Here is an 18,161-nt window from a genome sequence, read left to right on the forward strand (position 1 = left end):
CTATATATGAAACACATGCATTTTGATGATTAAAGATTGCAAATCAATTCATTGCCACGTCCATTACTAGTTGATATTCCGAACCAAAAATAAGAATAACTACGAAATACGAAAATTGTCATGATTTAGAGACCATTAACTGCCTTGAAAATGCAAAACTCTGACCTCAATCCGTAAACACATTACTACGGAACTAATACGGAAATTGAGTCCTAACGGCTAGTCGATAACGCTAGTATTATCGAGAAAAAATATAAACAAGCGCCCAGAACACTTTGACGAATCGAGCGTTTGCTGAACCGAACGATCATCACATATTTTGCATATTTTACTAAAATTGGCAATTTTAGCTATGTTTGTTTCCGACACAAATATTTTTCCCTCGTCAGCTTTGAAAATCCGTATATCTTGTCCCGACGGGACTGATATATTTGCAAGTTTCCTCCCGGAATCAACTGTGGACAATCTTAAAGTTGCCATTCTTGGCAATATTTTACAAGATTCAGCGCTAAGCTTGAAGGAATCACTGTATTACAAAGTTGTGTTGGTGAGAACATTGAGGTCTTTAGAAGATGACAAGACTCTTCTTGAACAAGGAGTGGAAGACAATGGTACATAACAATTTTGTAGCCGTTGTCTGTGAAATATTGCTTTGTCCGCACTGGTCATTGACATTTGTCAGCATCATAGTACCACTTAGAGTTAAAAACATCGCATAAATGTGCAAATGCTTGTTATGCACCAGTCAATTACAACCACGGCCACCCTGCCCCAGGTTCGGTAGGAAATAGCGGGGGAAATGGGCTGTGTTTTTACCTTCAAGGTGGCCGCATAGTCTAAAATTAGTCTAAAATAATAGACGTGTTATACGGGATTCTTCCAATACCTAACGTCTAAACGGGAATGTGCAAAAAACGGGGGTGTTTTAAAAATATTGAAATTGATTTAAGTGAAGTATTTTATGGTTGAAATTGATCATAAAGAGTTAAATTCATATTTTACCATGTAAGTGAAATGTTATTTTGCACTAAACAAGCATTTAATGCATTAAAACAAGTTGTTTACCTTTCCAATAAAACGAAAGTTGACTGACACAGACAACAATTATGCGAAGGGGAACAACTCAATACAATCGTAATAACTCGGCCTCCTCCGACAAAGCTTCGAGATAGACCTCATTATACAATCGTAACAACTCGGCCATGACGGAAATGTTCCAAGCGATTTAAAACTGTGCCCTGAAGCCTTGCAGGTGCCCTTCATGTATATGTTTTGACAGAATGAAATGAAGAAAAGCCGTCAAACTCATAATTATAAGTTGGATATTTATTTTTTGTGTACGGAACTATTACCAGATAATGTTATTTTATATTAGTTCCGTACACAAAAAATAACATTATCTGGTAATATTTCTTGTTTTTATGATATTTTATAGACGCTATATGCTTTAACCCGGAATCCTGATCGGAACAACTACCCACTTTTGATACTAAACAATTTGTACATGAAGGATTTGCCATATCAAAAATCTAAAAAAAATCTGCAACGTACAATTATTTGGACTAGGTGGCCGCACAGTGCCAAGTGAATACAATGGGTTTTTTTTCGTGCCAAAAATAGCAGTGAATACCAAGGGCAGTAATGTCAGGTGCGTCCATGCTTCCCGGTTCATTGTTTTGAGTGATAAACGTCCTCAATTCGGTGAGTATTACCACTGTTTTTTATATGTTTCAAGAAACGACCTTGTGCACCGAATGAAGCTCTTACTAGGCTTCCCGACTCACTCAATGCATTTTTTGCTTCAAAACAACTATTTAATATCGTTCTCTTGCGTACAAACCAAACCTGATGCTTTGTTTTGGACAATAACAGTATTGCTATTGTTTTCCGAATGCAGTCAGCCAATTTTGGAGATAAATCGGCTCATTTACGAAATTGCTTGCTGGTTCATTCTGTACTATTTTAGAACCTAGGTTCATCCCAAATCTTGAAGATCTATGGCACATTAAAATGACGAATAAAAGGCGTCGATTGTTTTAAAATTCATGTATATGTTCTAAAGCACGTCTAAGAAGGGTAATTTTGTACAGGCAGTGTGTGTATACCTCGTGATAAATTATGTCATATATGCTACGTCGGAAGGCAACTTTTTGCTTAAAATGAAGACTTAAATCGAAGATAACTTTTCAATCACTACACCATTCTAAATGAAACAAAGGGCAGCCTTCGTTGTTTTACCGGAGTTTGATAAGGTGATTAGTTTCAACAAACCGTGACTTCGACAAACCTGTTTCCAAAATAATGTTTTGACAGTGCTCCGTCAGACGGCCGTATTGTGAAAAGTTTTGTTGAAGTGTTTTAAGAAACTAAACTCTCAATCAAACACTGGTAAACGACCGAAGGCCGGGCTCCGTTAGCGGCGTAGACTGGCAGTCACTGCTTTATATTTCATTTATATTGGTGAAGAAATAGGAAAGTTATCTTTATTTAAAGTCTTCATTCGAGGAAAATTTTTGTTTTCAGACGTAGCGTTTATGACATCATTTATCACGCGTTACACACACTCTGACAGGGCCGTCTACTTAGAGTAGAACTGTCATTAATTTTGGAGGTTATATAGTAAGTCGAGACACGAAGTTTTAAGACCTTAAATTGTTGACTGTTTCCTGCAGGTTGTCTCCCTTTTTATTTGGATTGCCAAAGTAAACATATAGCACACTATTTTAGGTAAACTCTTAGTTCCTTTTCATTACTATTTCCTAAAATGGTAGTTTGAAATAATCCACAATTTTACCTTACATAATTACATAAGCTATTTTTAAAGGGGCTGTACTCCGTATGGTGAAATAGCGAAAAAGAGAGAAAATTGTCGAAACCTGACATAAACTTTGTATCGATTTGTACAATGCATTGAAACTTACTAACCGAAGTACCACATTGTTCAAAAATAAGTTATTTTTTTACAGTTTTTTTCGTATTTTTTTATTAAAAAAGATTATTAGGTATGTCTTCCTAGTGGAATTAATTCCTGTAATGCGTGATTCACTTGTCGATGTCATCACGTGATATAACCAAGTTAGGTACATGTATTTAGCTTTAATATTCCAACCATTTTGGGTAAGCCTTCGTAGCACAGAGGATACCGCAATGGATTGCAATTTTGGCGACACCGGTTCCAACCCGGTCTCCGACTCAATTTGTTTTTCTGCATTAATGATATGAAAGAGTAAAACACATTTTTAAATACTTGTCATGAATTTCTTTACAGAAAAACAACAACCTTTTTTGGTGCCAATCTGGTGTATAGTGCCTTTAATATATAAAGAACCTCTATTTTTATTTTATCATCAAGTATGCAGAGTTCATTTATAATGTCGTTTATATGGGCTACCTTAAAGCGTCTTGTTTTTTGTCTATTTAGATTCAGGTTTGATATCTTCTTTCGTTTCATCTTTTATTCCTTGGAAATATAAATCATATATCTGTACACCCTCTTATTAATAAGATAATTAACAAAATTAATATTTTTGAAAAACTAAAACAAAACGACTGGTAATTCGGGTAAATACAGTGTGCCATCTTCCAGATTTGGGATGAACCTAGGTTCTAAAAATGTACAGAATGAACCAGCAAGCATTTTCGTAAATGAGCCGATTTATCTCCAAAATTGGCTGTCTGCATTCGGAAAACAATAGCAATACTGTTATTGTCCAAAACAAAGCATCGGGTTTGGTTTGTACGCAAGAGAACGATATTAAATAGTTGTTTTGAAGCAAAAAATGCATTGAGTGAGTCGGGAAGCCTAGTAAGAACGTGCATTGTTTTCACGAGATATTTTAAAACAGACATTATTTTGATCTAAAACAAACATTCGGTGCACAAGGGCGTTTCTAAAAAATATCGTTGAAACATATAGAAAACAGTGGTAATACTCACTTAATCGAGGACGTTTATCACTCAAAACAATGAACAGGGAAGCATGGACGCACCTGACATTACTGCCCTTGAATACAATGGGGTTTTTTTCGTGCCAAAAATAGCAGGTATGGGCCTTACCTAGGATGTCCTTGGAATGCGGGGGCAGCAGTCTGTCCTCACAGGGCTGTCATTTTACCAGGCACCTGGGGGGTGGGGGGGGGGGCATAATTACAATTGACTGGTGCATTACATAGAAAAAACACTCATGTTGAATTTTGGAAGGTAATATCAGTAATAAAAAAATCAACTTGCAATGTCCAACTGTCCAACATGCTTTTGTGTACACTGATAATATCTATATGTAACTAAAAATAAAAATTGGTTTCCACCCAATTACTTGTATAGAGTTGATGGATAGTGAAGAAAGTTGGTTGTGTAGAAAGCTTGTGTGAATAGATTGCTTGGGATTGCCTTTGAATGGGAAGGGTAAAGGTCACTGTTACTAAAGATGGAAAAATAGTTTCCAACCAATAACTAGTTAAATTTGATGGATAAATTAATTGGCTATAATTTTTGATTGCTCATATGAAAAAATTGGTTTCGTTGCATTGTGTCGTTTCTAGTTTGTATATTATGTGTGAGGGATATGCCTATTTCGTACTGGTTTCATCTGTTTTTACGAATTTAAGTTGGCATTGCTGATTAGAGGTTCTGTGAAAGGGTGGAATGTTACCCATACTCCATTAATTTCTCGGGCCTTAGATTACTTCAGTTTCTGGTCTTTTGCTGCCCATCTCACGGGTCAGAATATCTTACCCTCCAACCAAAAGCCAAATGTATGTTTTTTCCCTATATTTAAAAAAAACAACCCCAAATAAGATGAAATTGCTTTCACGAAAAGTCTGGCTCGTCAACGTTCTCCTTGCCCCCTTAGCCCGCGTTATAGCCAGGAACAATTCATTCGGAACAATTGTTTATTTACAATTATAAATGCATTTACCAGCACTTTTGAGTGACATTCATACTTATTTTCACTAATTTTAAGTGTTGATGTAGTAATATTTCCCAAAAGCCCTTTGTAAAAGCCGGCTGCCCTGTATTAGACTTTTTTACTTAATGCATGTACATTGTATCTCTCTTTCAGATGAAGTTATTCTGCTGAAAAGAAGGTTGATGCCATCTCAGTTCGAAAAGGGGGGAGATAAAAATGTAAGTAAATGGTAATGAGTGTTGGATAATCAGACGAGTTACATGCATGTAATCAATATTCAAATAAAAAATGACAATTATAATCAATAACATTCTCGTACACCAGAGTGATGATTTATCTTTATCAAACCTCTGATAATGGAGAATGAATCGATAATTGAATTATTATTTTTTTTATTTATTTTTTTTAAATTGTATATTTTTTCATTTATAGTACATGTTTGGACATATGTTGGTATGTTTTATGAAGAAAGGGTTTTCAAATGTTAATGCTGTTAACTGCTATTAAATTCTTGTTTATTATACCCCCGACAAACGATGTTTGAAGGGAGTATATTGGAGTCACCCTGTGGTCGGTCGGTCGGTCGGTCCATCGGTTTGTCGGTCGGTCCATTGCAATTTACCTTGTCTGGAGTATAACTTAAAAACTAAAGGATGGAATTGGATTAAACTTCATACAATGGTAGAGCATAATGAGAGGAAGTGCAGTGTACAATAACCATAACTCTATTCTTGCTTCTTACTGAGTTATTGCCCTTTGTTACTTTTTTTTGTCCGGAGTATAACTTGAAAAGTACTGGATGGAATTCATTGAAACTTCATACAATAGTAAATCACAATGAGAGGAAGTGCAGTGTTCAAGAACCATAACTCTACTTGAGCTTATTACTGAGTTATTGCCCTTTATTTGTTTTTTTTGCTGTCAATTTTTTTTCCAGACATTAACTTGCATTAACTACTAGATGGAATTTACTAAAACTTCATACAATGGTAAAGCACAATGAGAGGAAGTGCAGTGCACAAGAACCATAACTCTATTTCAGCTTATTACAGAGTTACTGCCCTTTGTTACTTTTTTCTTGTCCGGAGCATAACTTGAAAACTATTGGATGGAATTTAATAAAACTTTATACAGTGATAGATCATAATGAGAGGGAGTGCAGTGTACAGGAACCGCAATTCTATTTCAGCTAATTACAGAGTTACTGCCCTTTGTTACTTTTTCTTGTCCGGAGCATAACTTGAAAACTATTGGATGGAATTTAATAAAACTTCATACAGTGATAGATCATAATGAGAGAAAGTGTAGTGTACAGGAACCACAATTCTTTTCAGCCAATTACTGAGTTATTGCCCTTTGTTTCTTTTTTCTTGTCCGGAGCATAACTTGAAAACTACCAGATGAAATGTAATAAAACTTTATAAAATGGTACAGCACAATGAGAAGGAGTTCAGTGTATATGAATCACTACACTATTTTAGCAAATTACAGAGTTATTGCCTTTTTCTGTGTTTTTTTTTTGTCAAAGATTTGTCCGGACAGTAACTTGAAAACTACTAGATGGAATAGCATAAAACTTCATACAATGATAAATCATAATGAGAGGTGGCGTTCGGGGTATTAATAGCCTTCAGTGATAGCTCTAGTTTAATCTAGTTTTAGCTGATCCCACCATTTATCTAATGTTTCAGAAAATCGAGGAAGGCAGGAAGGGTCCTACTTCTTCTGAAATACTGGCAGCAACATCCACCATGCCATTCAAAGACCGGCTTGGTGGCAGTGAGGCGGCTGTCTCCAATTCTGTAGATGTGGGTAATCTTCTTATGTTGTTTTCTTATCTGATTGACATGTTCCCTTAAGCAGTAAAGAACAGTTGCTCCATGCCCATATTAAGCTCAGTTATTTGCTTAGTTCAGTACAGAGTACAGACATGTAGCTGGCTCCATACCAATATTCAGTATAGTTATGTTGTAACTTCCATGCCTACATTCAGGTTTCATGCAGGTCAGTCAAATACCATTTGATTCTTTTATACTATAGGCTGGTTAACCAACTAGTGTTTACTAGTTTGCGTCTAGGCTAGTTAGAAAATAGTTTACGATCAGAAAAATAATAATCAATAATGGTCATCTAAGAACCAGTTAACCTTCATTTTATGGTAAAAACGTTTTAATTCCCTAAAATATGAATGAGCCTTTGGGTGTACGAAAATTAGATACGCAAAATGAATTAACTTTGAAAATAATTATGTTTGTCCGAATTATGAGTGTCAAAACTTTTCGGCTTTTTTTTGTTTTTATTTAGAGGGGGGGGTTGGGATGCTGGTGCGATATGCGCCCAGACAGATTGAGGTTTAACACTTTTAGAACCTCTGGTTCAATGCCTATAATAAGTAGACTGGTGTGGTTGGTTCCATGCCTATTTTCAATACAGCTGTGTGTTTAGTTCCAGGCAGAGCTTCGTAAGATTCTGATCTCCCTGATTGACGTCTCCCAGAAGCTGTTGTGTTTGAACCCAGAGGCCAGCAAGATTTTCCAACAGGCAGAAGGTAAGCAATAATATTAATATGTATGAAAGATTTTTTTTTAAAGATATGACATCTTCAAGAAGTTAGATCTTCCAAGGCTTACTGATCTCAATATCATTTTAAGCTTGTCTGTTTTTGTAAGAAAAAAAGGTCTTTGTAGTGTCATATCATTTGTGTTCTTGCTAAAAGGGCTAAAAATTTAACCTCGGCCATTGCTCAAAACTGTTCAAGATATTAAAACAAAGCTTTGTGCACATGTTGCCGATTAAGTGTTTAGGGAAAGTTGGTATTTTGACTTATAATTCCAATACCCTTCATTCAATTCACCTAATATTTTACACAATTATTGACAAACATCTTACAGTTAGGCCACATAACACCATTTCATCCTAAATACAAAGTATGGCCCCTGATTGACCAAGGAACTTCGGTTAAAGTTTTATGGTCACATTGTTTGCATTGCAATTTGGGATTTTCATTTTTTACTTCTGTACCTTTCATTCAATTGACTTGATACTACACACAGTTGGTTACTGCCAACATACATTACTCCATAGTTCAAATAAAACCAAAATACTAGTTGTTGACCTTGATTGACTTTTTATGCCCCCCTTCGAAGAAGAGGGGTATATTGCTTTGCACAGGCATGTCGGTATGTCGGTCGGTCCGTTGGTAGACCAAAGCTTGTCCAGGTGATAACTCAACAATTCCTGGACGTTTGGTCATCAAACTTCACATGAAGGTTGGGCCTGACCAGTAGATGAACCCTATTGATTTTGGGGGTCATCGGGTCAAAGGTCAAGGTCACAGTGACCTTTAATGGTAAAATAATTTTAAAGCTTGTCCGAGTGATGCCTGCACCCATGGCCCTCAAACTTGACATGGAGGTTGGGCCTGACCAGTAGATGACCCCTATTGTTTTTGGGGATCATCAGGCTAAAGGTCAAGGTCACAGTGACCTTGAATGGTAAAAGGTTGTCCGAGTGATAACGTGGCAATGCCTGCACCCATGGCCCTCAAACTTGACTTGGAGGTTGGGCCTGACCAGTAGCTGACCCCTATTGATTTTAGGGGTCAAAGGTCAAGGTCACAGTGACCTTGAAAGCAAACTCAACAATTCTTGGACCTATGGTCATCAAACTTGACATGAAGGTTGGGCCTGCCCAGTAGATGACCCCTATCGACTTTGGGGGTCATCAGGCCAAGGTCAATGTCACAGTAACCTTTAACGCAAAAAGTTATCAAATCTCCCCCCACTGATATCTCAACAATGCCTGAACCTATGATCATTAAACTTGACATGGATGTTAAGCCTGACCAGTAGATCACCCTTATTGATTTTAGGATTCAAAGAGCCAAAGGTCAAGGTCACAGTGATCTTGAATGGGAAAGGTTGTCTGAGTGATAACTCAACAATGCCTGAACCCATGGCCTTCAAACTTGACTTGGAGTTGCATCTGACTTGTAGATGACCCCTTATGATTTAAGGGGTCATTGGGTCAAAGGTCAAGGTCACAGTGACCTTGAACGGAAAAAACTTGTCTTGTGATAACTTGACAATGCCTGCACCCATGGGCCTTAAACTTGACATTTAGGTTTCAGGTGACCAGCTGATGACTCTGGATTTTGAGTTCATAGAGTCAAAGGTCATGACGGTCATAACACACTTTATCCTCACACTTTAATGGTCATAATCTTAATACAGCAACAAAACAGCTGTCATTTCGGTCCATGCATATTTCATTCAATTGTCCATATAATCCTGACAACATGGCGCTCAGGGGGGGGGGGGGGGGCATAATGTTTGACAAACATCTCTTTTTTAATTACTTTTTTATTGCTTTTGACAGGCACTTTTTTTTATAATTTGACCATATTTTAAACTAAAGAGAAACCTGGTTATTAGAAAGTTAGGGCGGGCCAGCAAACTCACTTACAGTATCGAATACTTTCAGTTAGGTTTGACATATGGTGACCAAACTTGGTATATAGGAAGAATAAATGGTGACATTTCATGGGATGTTGTTTGGGGTTCCTAGGGTCAAGGTCAGGGACAATGTTACTAAAAATAGATAACCGTTTTGGTTTGATACTGAATAACTTTAAGTAGGGTTGACAAATTGTGACCAAACTTGGCTGGATTTATGGATGACTTCTGTGGGATTGCATTTGGGGCCCTAGGGTCAAGATCAAGGTCACTGTTACTAAAAATAGAAAAAGATCCAGTTAAAACTGAATCTCACATTGAAGGTTTTTTTTTTAAGGCGCTTAAGTTCTCCTGACAATCATTGAAAACCTGGTTTCGACGCATTGCGGTGTTTCTCATGTACTTTTTAATTTGTCCTTTTTTATTGCTTATGACAGGCTCATACTTACATCATTATTGTATTCATTTCTAAGACAGTGCAGCACATATACGAGCTTGCAGTCTTGTTTAATTACATTCTGCTAAGGGTGTTTTCGCAGTATTACTCTGTGTCACATAGAGGTTACACTTAACAGGTGTGCTGAAAAACAGAGACAGCCTTGCTTAGAAGTTGATGTTTATTTTATAAGTCCAAAAGCATGAATGATCATAATTACAAACAAGAAACAGTAATAAATCAAATCGTGTATAGACAACAGAGATATGTAATGAATTTCAGGCCCCGATTTCTTGAAACTTCTTAAGTCCCTTATAACAGGATTAAGCTAAGCACACTAATACTGGTTATCATTTAATTGCGTAATGTTAACTTCTTTAAGATTTTTTATACTTTAAATCGGAATAATGATCATCAGAATATACAATTTTTCATTTAACAAAATTCTATTTAAGTATGTATTTTGGCTAATTGAAATAAGCTACTTATGCCTATTAAGCTTATGAAGTTTCGAGAAATTGGGGCCAGATGTTTAAGTACTATTCAAATCAACAATATTTTGGGAATACTCACTTGCAAGTGATAGGTTCAATATAATTTTAAAGTCCAACATAATGAAAGCACAGACATATCTTTCTAAATTGTCTTCTTTAGAAATACTGAAATTGCGAATAGAATGCTACATTAATTTTGTCACATACCATCTTTAAGTAACAAGTTTAGAGAAACATAAACATGGATTTTAGTAATTTACATAACACTAAAGTTATTATTAATAATAATCCTATTATAAAACCCTACACAAGTTATTTGATCATTAGGGTCACTCAAATACAATTGCTATATTTGGACTCTACATTTCAAGACAATTAATTTGATACTAAATTTGACAATATTGCATAAAAAATCACTGGTAACAAAAATAGACTTTGATGATGCTGAAATTATATGATCCTTCATCAAGATTACTCAATAATGAGTAATAGTTAATAATGAAAAAGTAGGATCATAATGCTTATATGAAGATCAATTTATCAGAAAATATACAACAGTTCTAAATTACTACCGGTACTATGGATTTTTTTTTATAGCAAAACTATTTCATAAACCTACAATTTTTATATCTAAACATATCATATTTCATTAAGTGTTACTGGGCTAACCGGAGCTTGACTTTACATTTCAGTTTTAAAACATAGATAAAAGTTTGACATGTATCATAGCAACTCAAAACAAAGTCACCTGCCATAATGTCAAAATTTGCAACAGCCTACACTAGGCCTAAAAAACGATTTGGTTTGGGTTACCCGACCTTACCTATGAAATAGTCGCAGACCGAACTTTATTATAGTCAGTTGGTGAAGAAAGAACTATTTAAAAATGTTGTGTGTTTTATAATGTAGTTAAAACCTTAAAAGCTTTATACAGAATATTACTTAGACACAGTTCTCCTATGATGGCAATAACGTTCTCACATAATGCCATTTATAAAAATAAAGTGAAGAAATAAAAGTCTACCATACATTTATTGAAAATGATGTTACTAACCCTAACAAAATTAATCATGTTTGCCCTACTTGTATACATGAACATGTATGTCTATAACAGTGCATAATAAATTTTTCTTTCCACTATATCTAAAATACCCTCTTTCTGGTACAGTCTCCACAATGGCCAGACTGTGTCATACATCCTCTCTGTCACAGTGATAAAGTATGGATCTTTCTTTAGCAGCTGCTTCCCATCCTCATCCTTATTTGTTACTATGTTTTGCCACTCCAGCCACAGCTTTTCAAGCTTGTCCCTCCAATGGCCTTTCTTTGTCAGCTCAGTTGGAGACATATTATACAGGGCTTCAAGGACTTTAGGACATCTCAGTATTACACGGGGACCTTCCTGTATCAGCGCATCCAGCTTAGCAATTAGCTGCTGTTGTTGTAGCTGGTTGATTCTTTCTATCAGCAGGTTCCTGCCAGGGATCATGTAGTAAGGAAGATGATTATCCCTGATTGCTTGTTGTAGCATTTGCAGACAAGAAAGGAGATGTTCAATCATATTTTCTTTGGAAAATAACTCTTGCTGAGTTGATTCAATAAACCAAAATACGATATTCTTTACAATGTAGGATGACATTTCATCACAGATTGACTTTAGTTCTTCTTTCATAAGAAATTTGAAAATGATGTACAGTTTATACTGGCATTCTGTAAAACTGCTTGTGAGTTTCTGTTCACCTATAAAGCACACTCTCCACTCCATGTGTTTGTTTTTACTGTTCTTACAGCCAACTGGAACAAGGTAGGCTGGTAGCTCGGAAATTTCCTGTATAAGTTCAGGGGATGGCCAGTTGTGGAGCCTTAGTCTGCTGGTCCACTCTGAGAGCATTTGTTGTTGAATGGGAAGAGCAATCACAGTGTCTGAGCTAAGCTATTGACAGGTGTATGTTACAGCTGGACCTGATACTGAGGTAGTGTGTTTAGTTTGGTTTTGTATTTCTTTCAATTTCTGACTTGAGAGATAAGCTTTTCCATTGGTATGAACAAACAAAGTAGCTTTAATATTAGTCTCTTCTACTGTTCCCAAGTGGTCGAGTTCAAGCCAGAAGTGTCCTGGGTGGCAGTGTTCGCCATCCATGATGCAAACAGTGTTGATGTCCGGTAGTTGCAGGCTGGCATATCCAGGTATTCTACACAGGATTGTTTTCATAAGGAAAAGAAAGTCAATGTCACTCTCATAAGGGGTAGATAAACCCTCGCCTTTACTGCCAGTAACGATCATGTTCAGCTCTGAAAAATCATTGTTTCTGTAACTCTCCTGTCGGTATCTGACCATGGCGTCACTGTAGCCTATCTTGTCCATAACCTCACACACGTGCACAGACACAGCATAGATATCTTCTGGTAGCCCTGAATTTTTAATTTTTAATCTGTACATAACCATGAGATAATACAAAATACACATATCGATCAATTTAAGGTATGTTTTCGCATTATGATTAGAAAATAATGCTTTTTCATATTCCAAATGTGAGGTGCCGTTAATTGTGTGAAATCAACCTTGAATATATTATTGAGAATGGAATAAATCAAGTGTTGATTGTTGAGCAAGTTTGACATGGAAGTAATTATGAACATATTTATTTTATCAAACATCATTGCATATAATACGATTACATTGCACTGAATGCACATTTCGTTGTTTCAAGGAAGGGGGGCCTATTAACCCTCGTCTTGACCATGCAGGTGCACAATGTTGCATAAGACTGTATATTTGTTTGTAATATTTCCCTGGATTTGTCACAAGTGACTAAAATTTAGAACAATTAATCATTCTCACCTGACTGATGAACCACACGACTATCATTGCCCGGGTCAGATGATAATGTTTCCTGTAGCGGTTGGCCTTGTTTGGGTCGGGTTTCAGGCTGTGCTGGGGGTAAATTTTCAGTGGTATATTCATTGTCTGGTTGAGATGTTTTTAAAGAAGATTCTCTCGAGGGTTCAGGTGCTGCCATGTTCTGGAGTAGAGGATACAGGAAACTCAAAATGAAATGTCTCATAGATTCAGATTTCATAAAATACAACCATGATACTCCAAGAAAGAGCGTTAAATATAACACCATACAATGTTGTCTGTTTTTAAGAGAATGTTAGGTACTGTTATGGTGCTTGTGCTGTAGTCTATTGCTAAGCTACCCAAACTATAACATTTAATTGATAACTCAGTGAAACCACTGAGTTGATATGAGATGACAGTGCTCCAGCTAGGCCTGAATAGCAGGGTGGGGCACCCCTCTACCCTTTTCCTGCACCCTCTACCCTTTTCCTGCACCCTTATGCCCTTTTCCTGCACCCTCTACCCTTTTCCTGAACCCTTCTGCCCTTTCCTGCACCCTCTGCCCTTTTTCTGCACCCTCTACCCTTTTCCTGCACCCTTCTACCTTTTTCCTGCACCCTCTACCCTTTTCCTGCACCCTTCTGCCCTTTTCCTGCACCCTTCTGCCCTTTTCCTGCACCCTCTACCCTTTTCCTGCACCCTTCTGCCCTTTTCCTGCACCCTCTACCCTTTTCCTGCACCCTCTACCCTTTACCTGCACCCTTCTGCCTTTTTACTACACCCCCTTGTCCTCTCTTGTTTGACAGGGTCAATTTTCAGAAATCAGTTTAAAAAAAATATATTTACATAATTTTGACACTTAAGACAGTACAGTAAATATAAGGGCTAAGGAATACATAACAAACTATTAGTATTGAACCTTGACCTTTGCAAGTGCCCAATTAAGGCTCATTCAATGCAAATCAAAAGTGCCCTTTCTAACCTGGCTCCTTGTCATTCTATAATGCCGTCTAGGTTTTTTATGTTTAATGATGGTTAGCCTGGATGGTCCGGGCTGAACGTCATTTAAAAAGAAGCCCGGACGGCATTTTGAAAGACTAATCTAGCACCCTGCCCTTGTCAAATCCTGTATAGGGCACTGGATGACTTATGCTGATCTCTTTATATATGAAAGTATATTGAAAAATGTGATAACCGCTTTTGACCATCTGAGTTCTCAAGTTTACCTATATCTAATTACATGTATAATGCAATGAACAATAAACTAAATGGCACATTTTTCTTCAATACGTGAGCTTACAAACAGCTATGAACTCCTGATCAAACTCCACTTAACAGAAAAAATCATATGAACTCAAGACACTTTCCATTTGTAATAAAATGATATTGTTACAGTACATGGCACCGTCCAATGTTGTTGTGTTTTTTTAAATGATAAATCCAATGGCACATATACGATGACATTGAATACATGGGAAGCAGGGTGTTTTGTTTTGACACACCCCTATGACCACACCCCTCCCAATTTATTTTAAAATAAAATCACAGGATTATTAATGATAATGGGGTGGGTGGGGGGAGAAGATAATACTTATAAATGTAAACAGAAAATAAAAACATTCAAATGAAACTGCCCACTACATAAATGTTTAAATAAGTCAAAGAAAACTGCATTACACATTTTGCAAAAGTAAGATTAATCCTACCTTTAACGTTGAGTGTTTTATATTTCCCTCCATCTTACCACACGACAGTCATTTTTTGTTCCATGTTCTATTAAAGAATTGGAAAACCCATGGAAATTCCAGTTTATAGAGACAATGCTTTAACAATGCTTACATTGTATTTGGTTTATAAATTTGGAGCTTTCCTTTAAGTAGACATGGTTAACTATTTGAATGAAATATGTATATTGATTGTGTACCTTTACTTAAAACTTTTAAAATCAATAATTGATTCAATTGGCCATATTATTCTAAAAATAACTGCATGCTTTGGCTTACTACGTTTTATAGAATGTCAGCATGTAATCTATTCTGTTTTCATATTTCTGAAAAATGTTATAAAGTGAATACTACATGTAAGACATTGTATAGATTAAAACGTTTAAATGATAAACATGTATACAATATCTGTTTAGTTTAAGGAAAGTCCACAATTGATGACAATATTATTAGTCATTTTAAATAGGGATAGCAACGAGTAGTAAAATTGGTACTCAAGTACTCGGACAATCTTTTGATCGAGTACTCTGGTACTCGATTACTCGGAAAAAATGATTTTGTTTTTGGGAAAGACAAGATCATGTATACATGTATCGTTCATGGCGTATATTATGCGTTGGTCGTATTATTGGTCATTTTCATCTTTAAATTAGACTTTCATTATTTACTTTAACAGGAAATTAAATAAAAGGAAAACAAATGCTGTTTCATGTTTTAATTTTGTCGCTTTTTTCATTTCACTTTAATGATTTTACATATAAGTATGCACTGCAAATTAGCTACAATAAAGCTGGATTTTATTTGAGTGTCTAGATAGTTGAGATTTATACTGAACATCAATCAGAATTACAATAAACGAAAATTAATAGCTTACATAAAAAATAAAGAACGAATAACTTTGTACTGTATTATTGTTGTTTACCTCATTAATATTCATAATTCTTGATTTAAGATATCAACCAATCAATTGTGATAATCTTTGCAAAAATAGTTAAAATACGCCCATTAAGAAATCAATGCTCGTAACGGTCACTACTCGTTTGCTTGTAAGCGTCCATTGTAGTGAACAGACTCTAATTGGTAAACAATAGAATTGTGTAGGTGAAAGTTCTATAAAAACTTCGCTAATTGACATCAGTGCTAATTGAAAATAGGGGCCCTTTGCTGACAGTTTGCAACTCTCAACTAATTTATTAGGGTCAATTGTGTACACTGTGGGGATTAGAGGGACCGTAAATTGTCCTCTTGGCAACTAACCAGATCCATTACTTTGTCTGTTAATCGTCAAACAATGGATTAAGATGAGGCAAATGTGAACCATTTAACATTTAAGAAAACAAGATTCCAACTACGCTCACCTAAATTTCTTGCCCATAATAAGCGGAACTCAGTACCTTTAAAGCTGCACTGTCACAAATTTACTGTTTAAACAACTTTTTTTTTGTCTTGGAACATGCCATTTTTGCGTATATATCTGAAAACCGGTGATATGAGACTGCTGACAAAAGATCAGATTGCAGATTTTCACATTTCTTTTAAAAAAAATTAAATTAATGTTTTTGGCTAAAAGCGTTACTAATGGTTAAAGAAAAATGCATAAAACTTCAATTTTAAGCAGGATTTAGACCCACAGCAGGGTTAAGGGGTTTAGCCACCTGTTGAAATTGTTTCGAAAGTTATTAAATTGATGCTAATATCATAGTACTCCTTACTTGTTCTTATGCAAATGTCCATCAAAAAGTTTTAACAATTACAATAGTCTCAAATTATAGGCTCTCAATTCTGAATTCAGAAATTATCCTGAACTTTAAATACCCTGACTGAGCATTGCACACAAGAGCTGTCTTATTTGATGGCACCACCATAGTTCAAGATTCCCTTCCCCTTTCAAGAATTACAAAGTACACATGTAACTAGTGTCCCGACAAAGGTCTGGTCTATTCAATATAACTTCCCTATTTGAATTTACATGCCCCCGAAGGTGGGCATATTAAAATCGCACTGTCCGTCCGTCCGTCCGTCTGTCTGAGCGTCCGTCCGTCCGTCTCTGTAACTTTCCCTTGTATGGACAGATTTTAAAATAACTTGCCACATGTGTTCCACATACCAAGACAACGTGTCGCGTGCAAGACCCGTGTCCCTACCTCAAAAGTCAAGGTCACACTTAGTGTTTATTCACAATGGAGTGCTGCATATAAGGACATAGAGTATAGGTTGTCGTGTCCGGGCTGTAACTTTCCCTTGTATGGACAGATTTTAAAATAACTTGCCACATGTGTTTCACATACCAAGACGACGTGTCGCGTGCAAAACCCGTGTCCCTACCTCAAAGGTCAAGGTCACACTTAGTGTTTATTCACAATGGAGTGCTGCATATAAGGACTTAGAGTATAGGTTGTCGTGTCAGGGCTGTAACTTTCTCTTGTATGGACATATTTTAAAATAACTTGCCACATGTGTTCCACATACCAAGACAATGTGTCGCGTGCAAGACCCGTGTCCCTACCTCAAAGGTCAAGGTCACACTTAGTGTTTATTTACAATGGAGTGCTGCATATAAGGACATAGAGTATAGGTTGTCGTGTCCGGGCTGTAACTTTCCCTTGTATGGACAGATTTAAAAATAACTTGCCACATGTGTTCCACATACCAAGACGACGTGTCGCCTGCAAGACCCGTGTCCCTACCTTAAAGGTCAAGGTCACACTTAGTGTTTATTCACAATGGAGTGCTGCATATAAGGACATAGAGTACAAGTTGTCGTGTCCGGGCTGTAACATTCCCTTGTATGGACAGATTTTAAAATAATTTGCCACATGTGTTCCACATACCAAGACGACGTGTCGCGTGCAAGACCCGTGTCCCTGCCTCAAAGGTCAAGGTCACACATAGTGTTTATTCACAATGGAGTGCTGCATATAAGGACATAGAGTATAGGTTGTCGTGTCCGGGCTGTAACTTTCCCTTGTATGGACAGATTTTAAAATAACTTGCCACATGTGTTCCACATACCAAGACAACGTGTCGCGTGCAAGACCCGTGTCCCTACCTCAAAAGTCAAGGTCACACTTAGTGTTTATTCACAATGGAGTGCTGCATATAAGGACATAGAGTATAGGTTGTCGTTGTGTTCCACATACGAAGACGACGTCGTGTGCAAGACCCATGTCCCTACCTCTAAGGTGAAAGATACACTAAGTGTTTATTCACAAGGGAATTCTGAAGATAAGGACATAACAGTGTAGGTTGTCAAGTATGGGTGGTATTTTTTTATGTTCAGAGGCAATTTAAAATAACTTGCC

The 18,161-nt window shown here is 36.6% G+C and overlaps 2 protein-coding genes across 5 annotated transcripts in view; one reads left to right on the plus strand and one right to left on the minus strand.

The window, feature by feature from the left end:
* Positions 1 to 280: 280 nt before the first annotated feature.
* Positions 281 to 18,161, plus strand: part of LOC128223668 (ubiquitin-associated domain-containing protein 1-like) — a 71,223-nt gene continuing 53,342 nt past the window's right edge. Inside the window, exons 1-4 of the mRNA XM_052932947.1 lie at positions 281 to 611; positions 5,063 to 5,127; positions 6,601 to 6,717; positions 7,355 to 7,457. Of these exons, the coding sequence (XP_052788907.1) occupies positions 353 to 611; positions 5,063 to 5,127; positions 6,601 to 6,717; positions 7,355 to 7,457 (544 nt within the window). The 5' untranslated portion in view covers positions 281 to 352. The remainder of the gene's footprint in view (positions 612 to 5,062; positions 5,128 to 6,600; positions 6,718 to 7,354; positions 7,458 to 18,161) is intronic.
* Positions 9,967 to 18,161, minus strand: part of LOC128223670 (uncharacterized) — a 46,628-nt gene continuing 38,433 nt past the window's right edge. The window contains exons 1-3 of one of the 4 annotated variants that reach the window (XM_052932957.1): positions 14,842 to 15,084; positions 13,136 to 13,316; positions 9,967 to 12,705 (exon numbers count right to left, since the gene is read on the minus strand). In XM_052932957.1, coding sequence (XP_052788917.1) covers positions 11,399 to 12,184 — 786 coding nt within the window. In that variant the 5' untranslated portion in view covers positions 12,185 to 12,705; positions 13,136 to 13,316; positions 14,842 to 15,084 and the 3' untranslated portion in view covers positions 9,967 to 11,398. Of the gene's footprint in view, positions 12,706 to 13,135; positions 13,317 to 14,841; positions 15,085 to 18,161 lie in introns of those variants that run through there. The other 3 variants (XM_052932959.1, XM_052932958.1, XM_052932960.1) reach the window with 3 other exon arrangements.

The sequence above is a fragment of the Mya arenaria genome, chromosome 17, assembly GCF_026914265.1.
Source record: "Mya arenaria isolate MELC-2E11 chromosome 17, ASM2691426v1".
Classification (NCBI taxonomy): Eukaryota; Metazoa; Mollusca; class Bivalvia; order Myida; family Myidae; genus Mya; species Mya arenaria.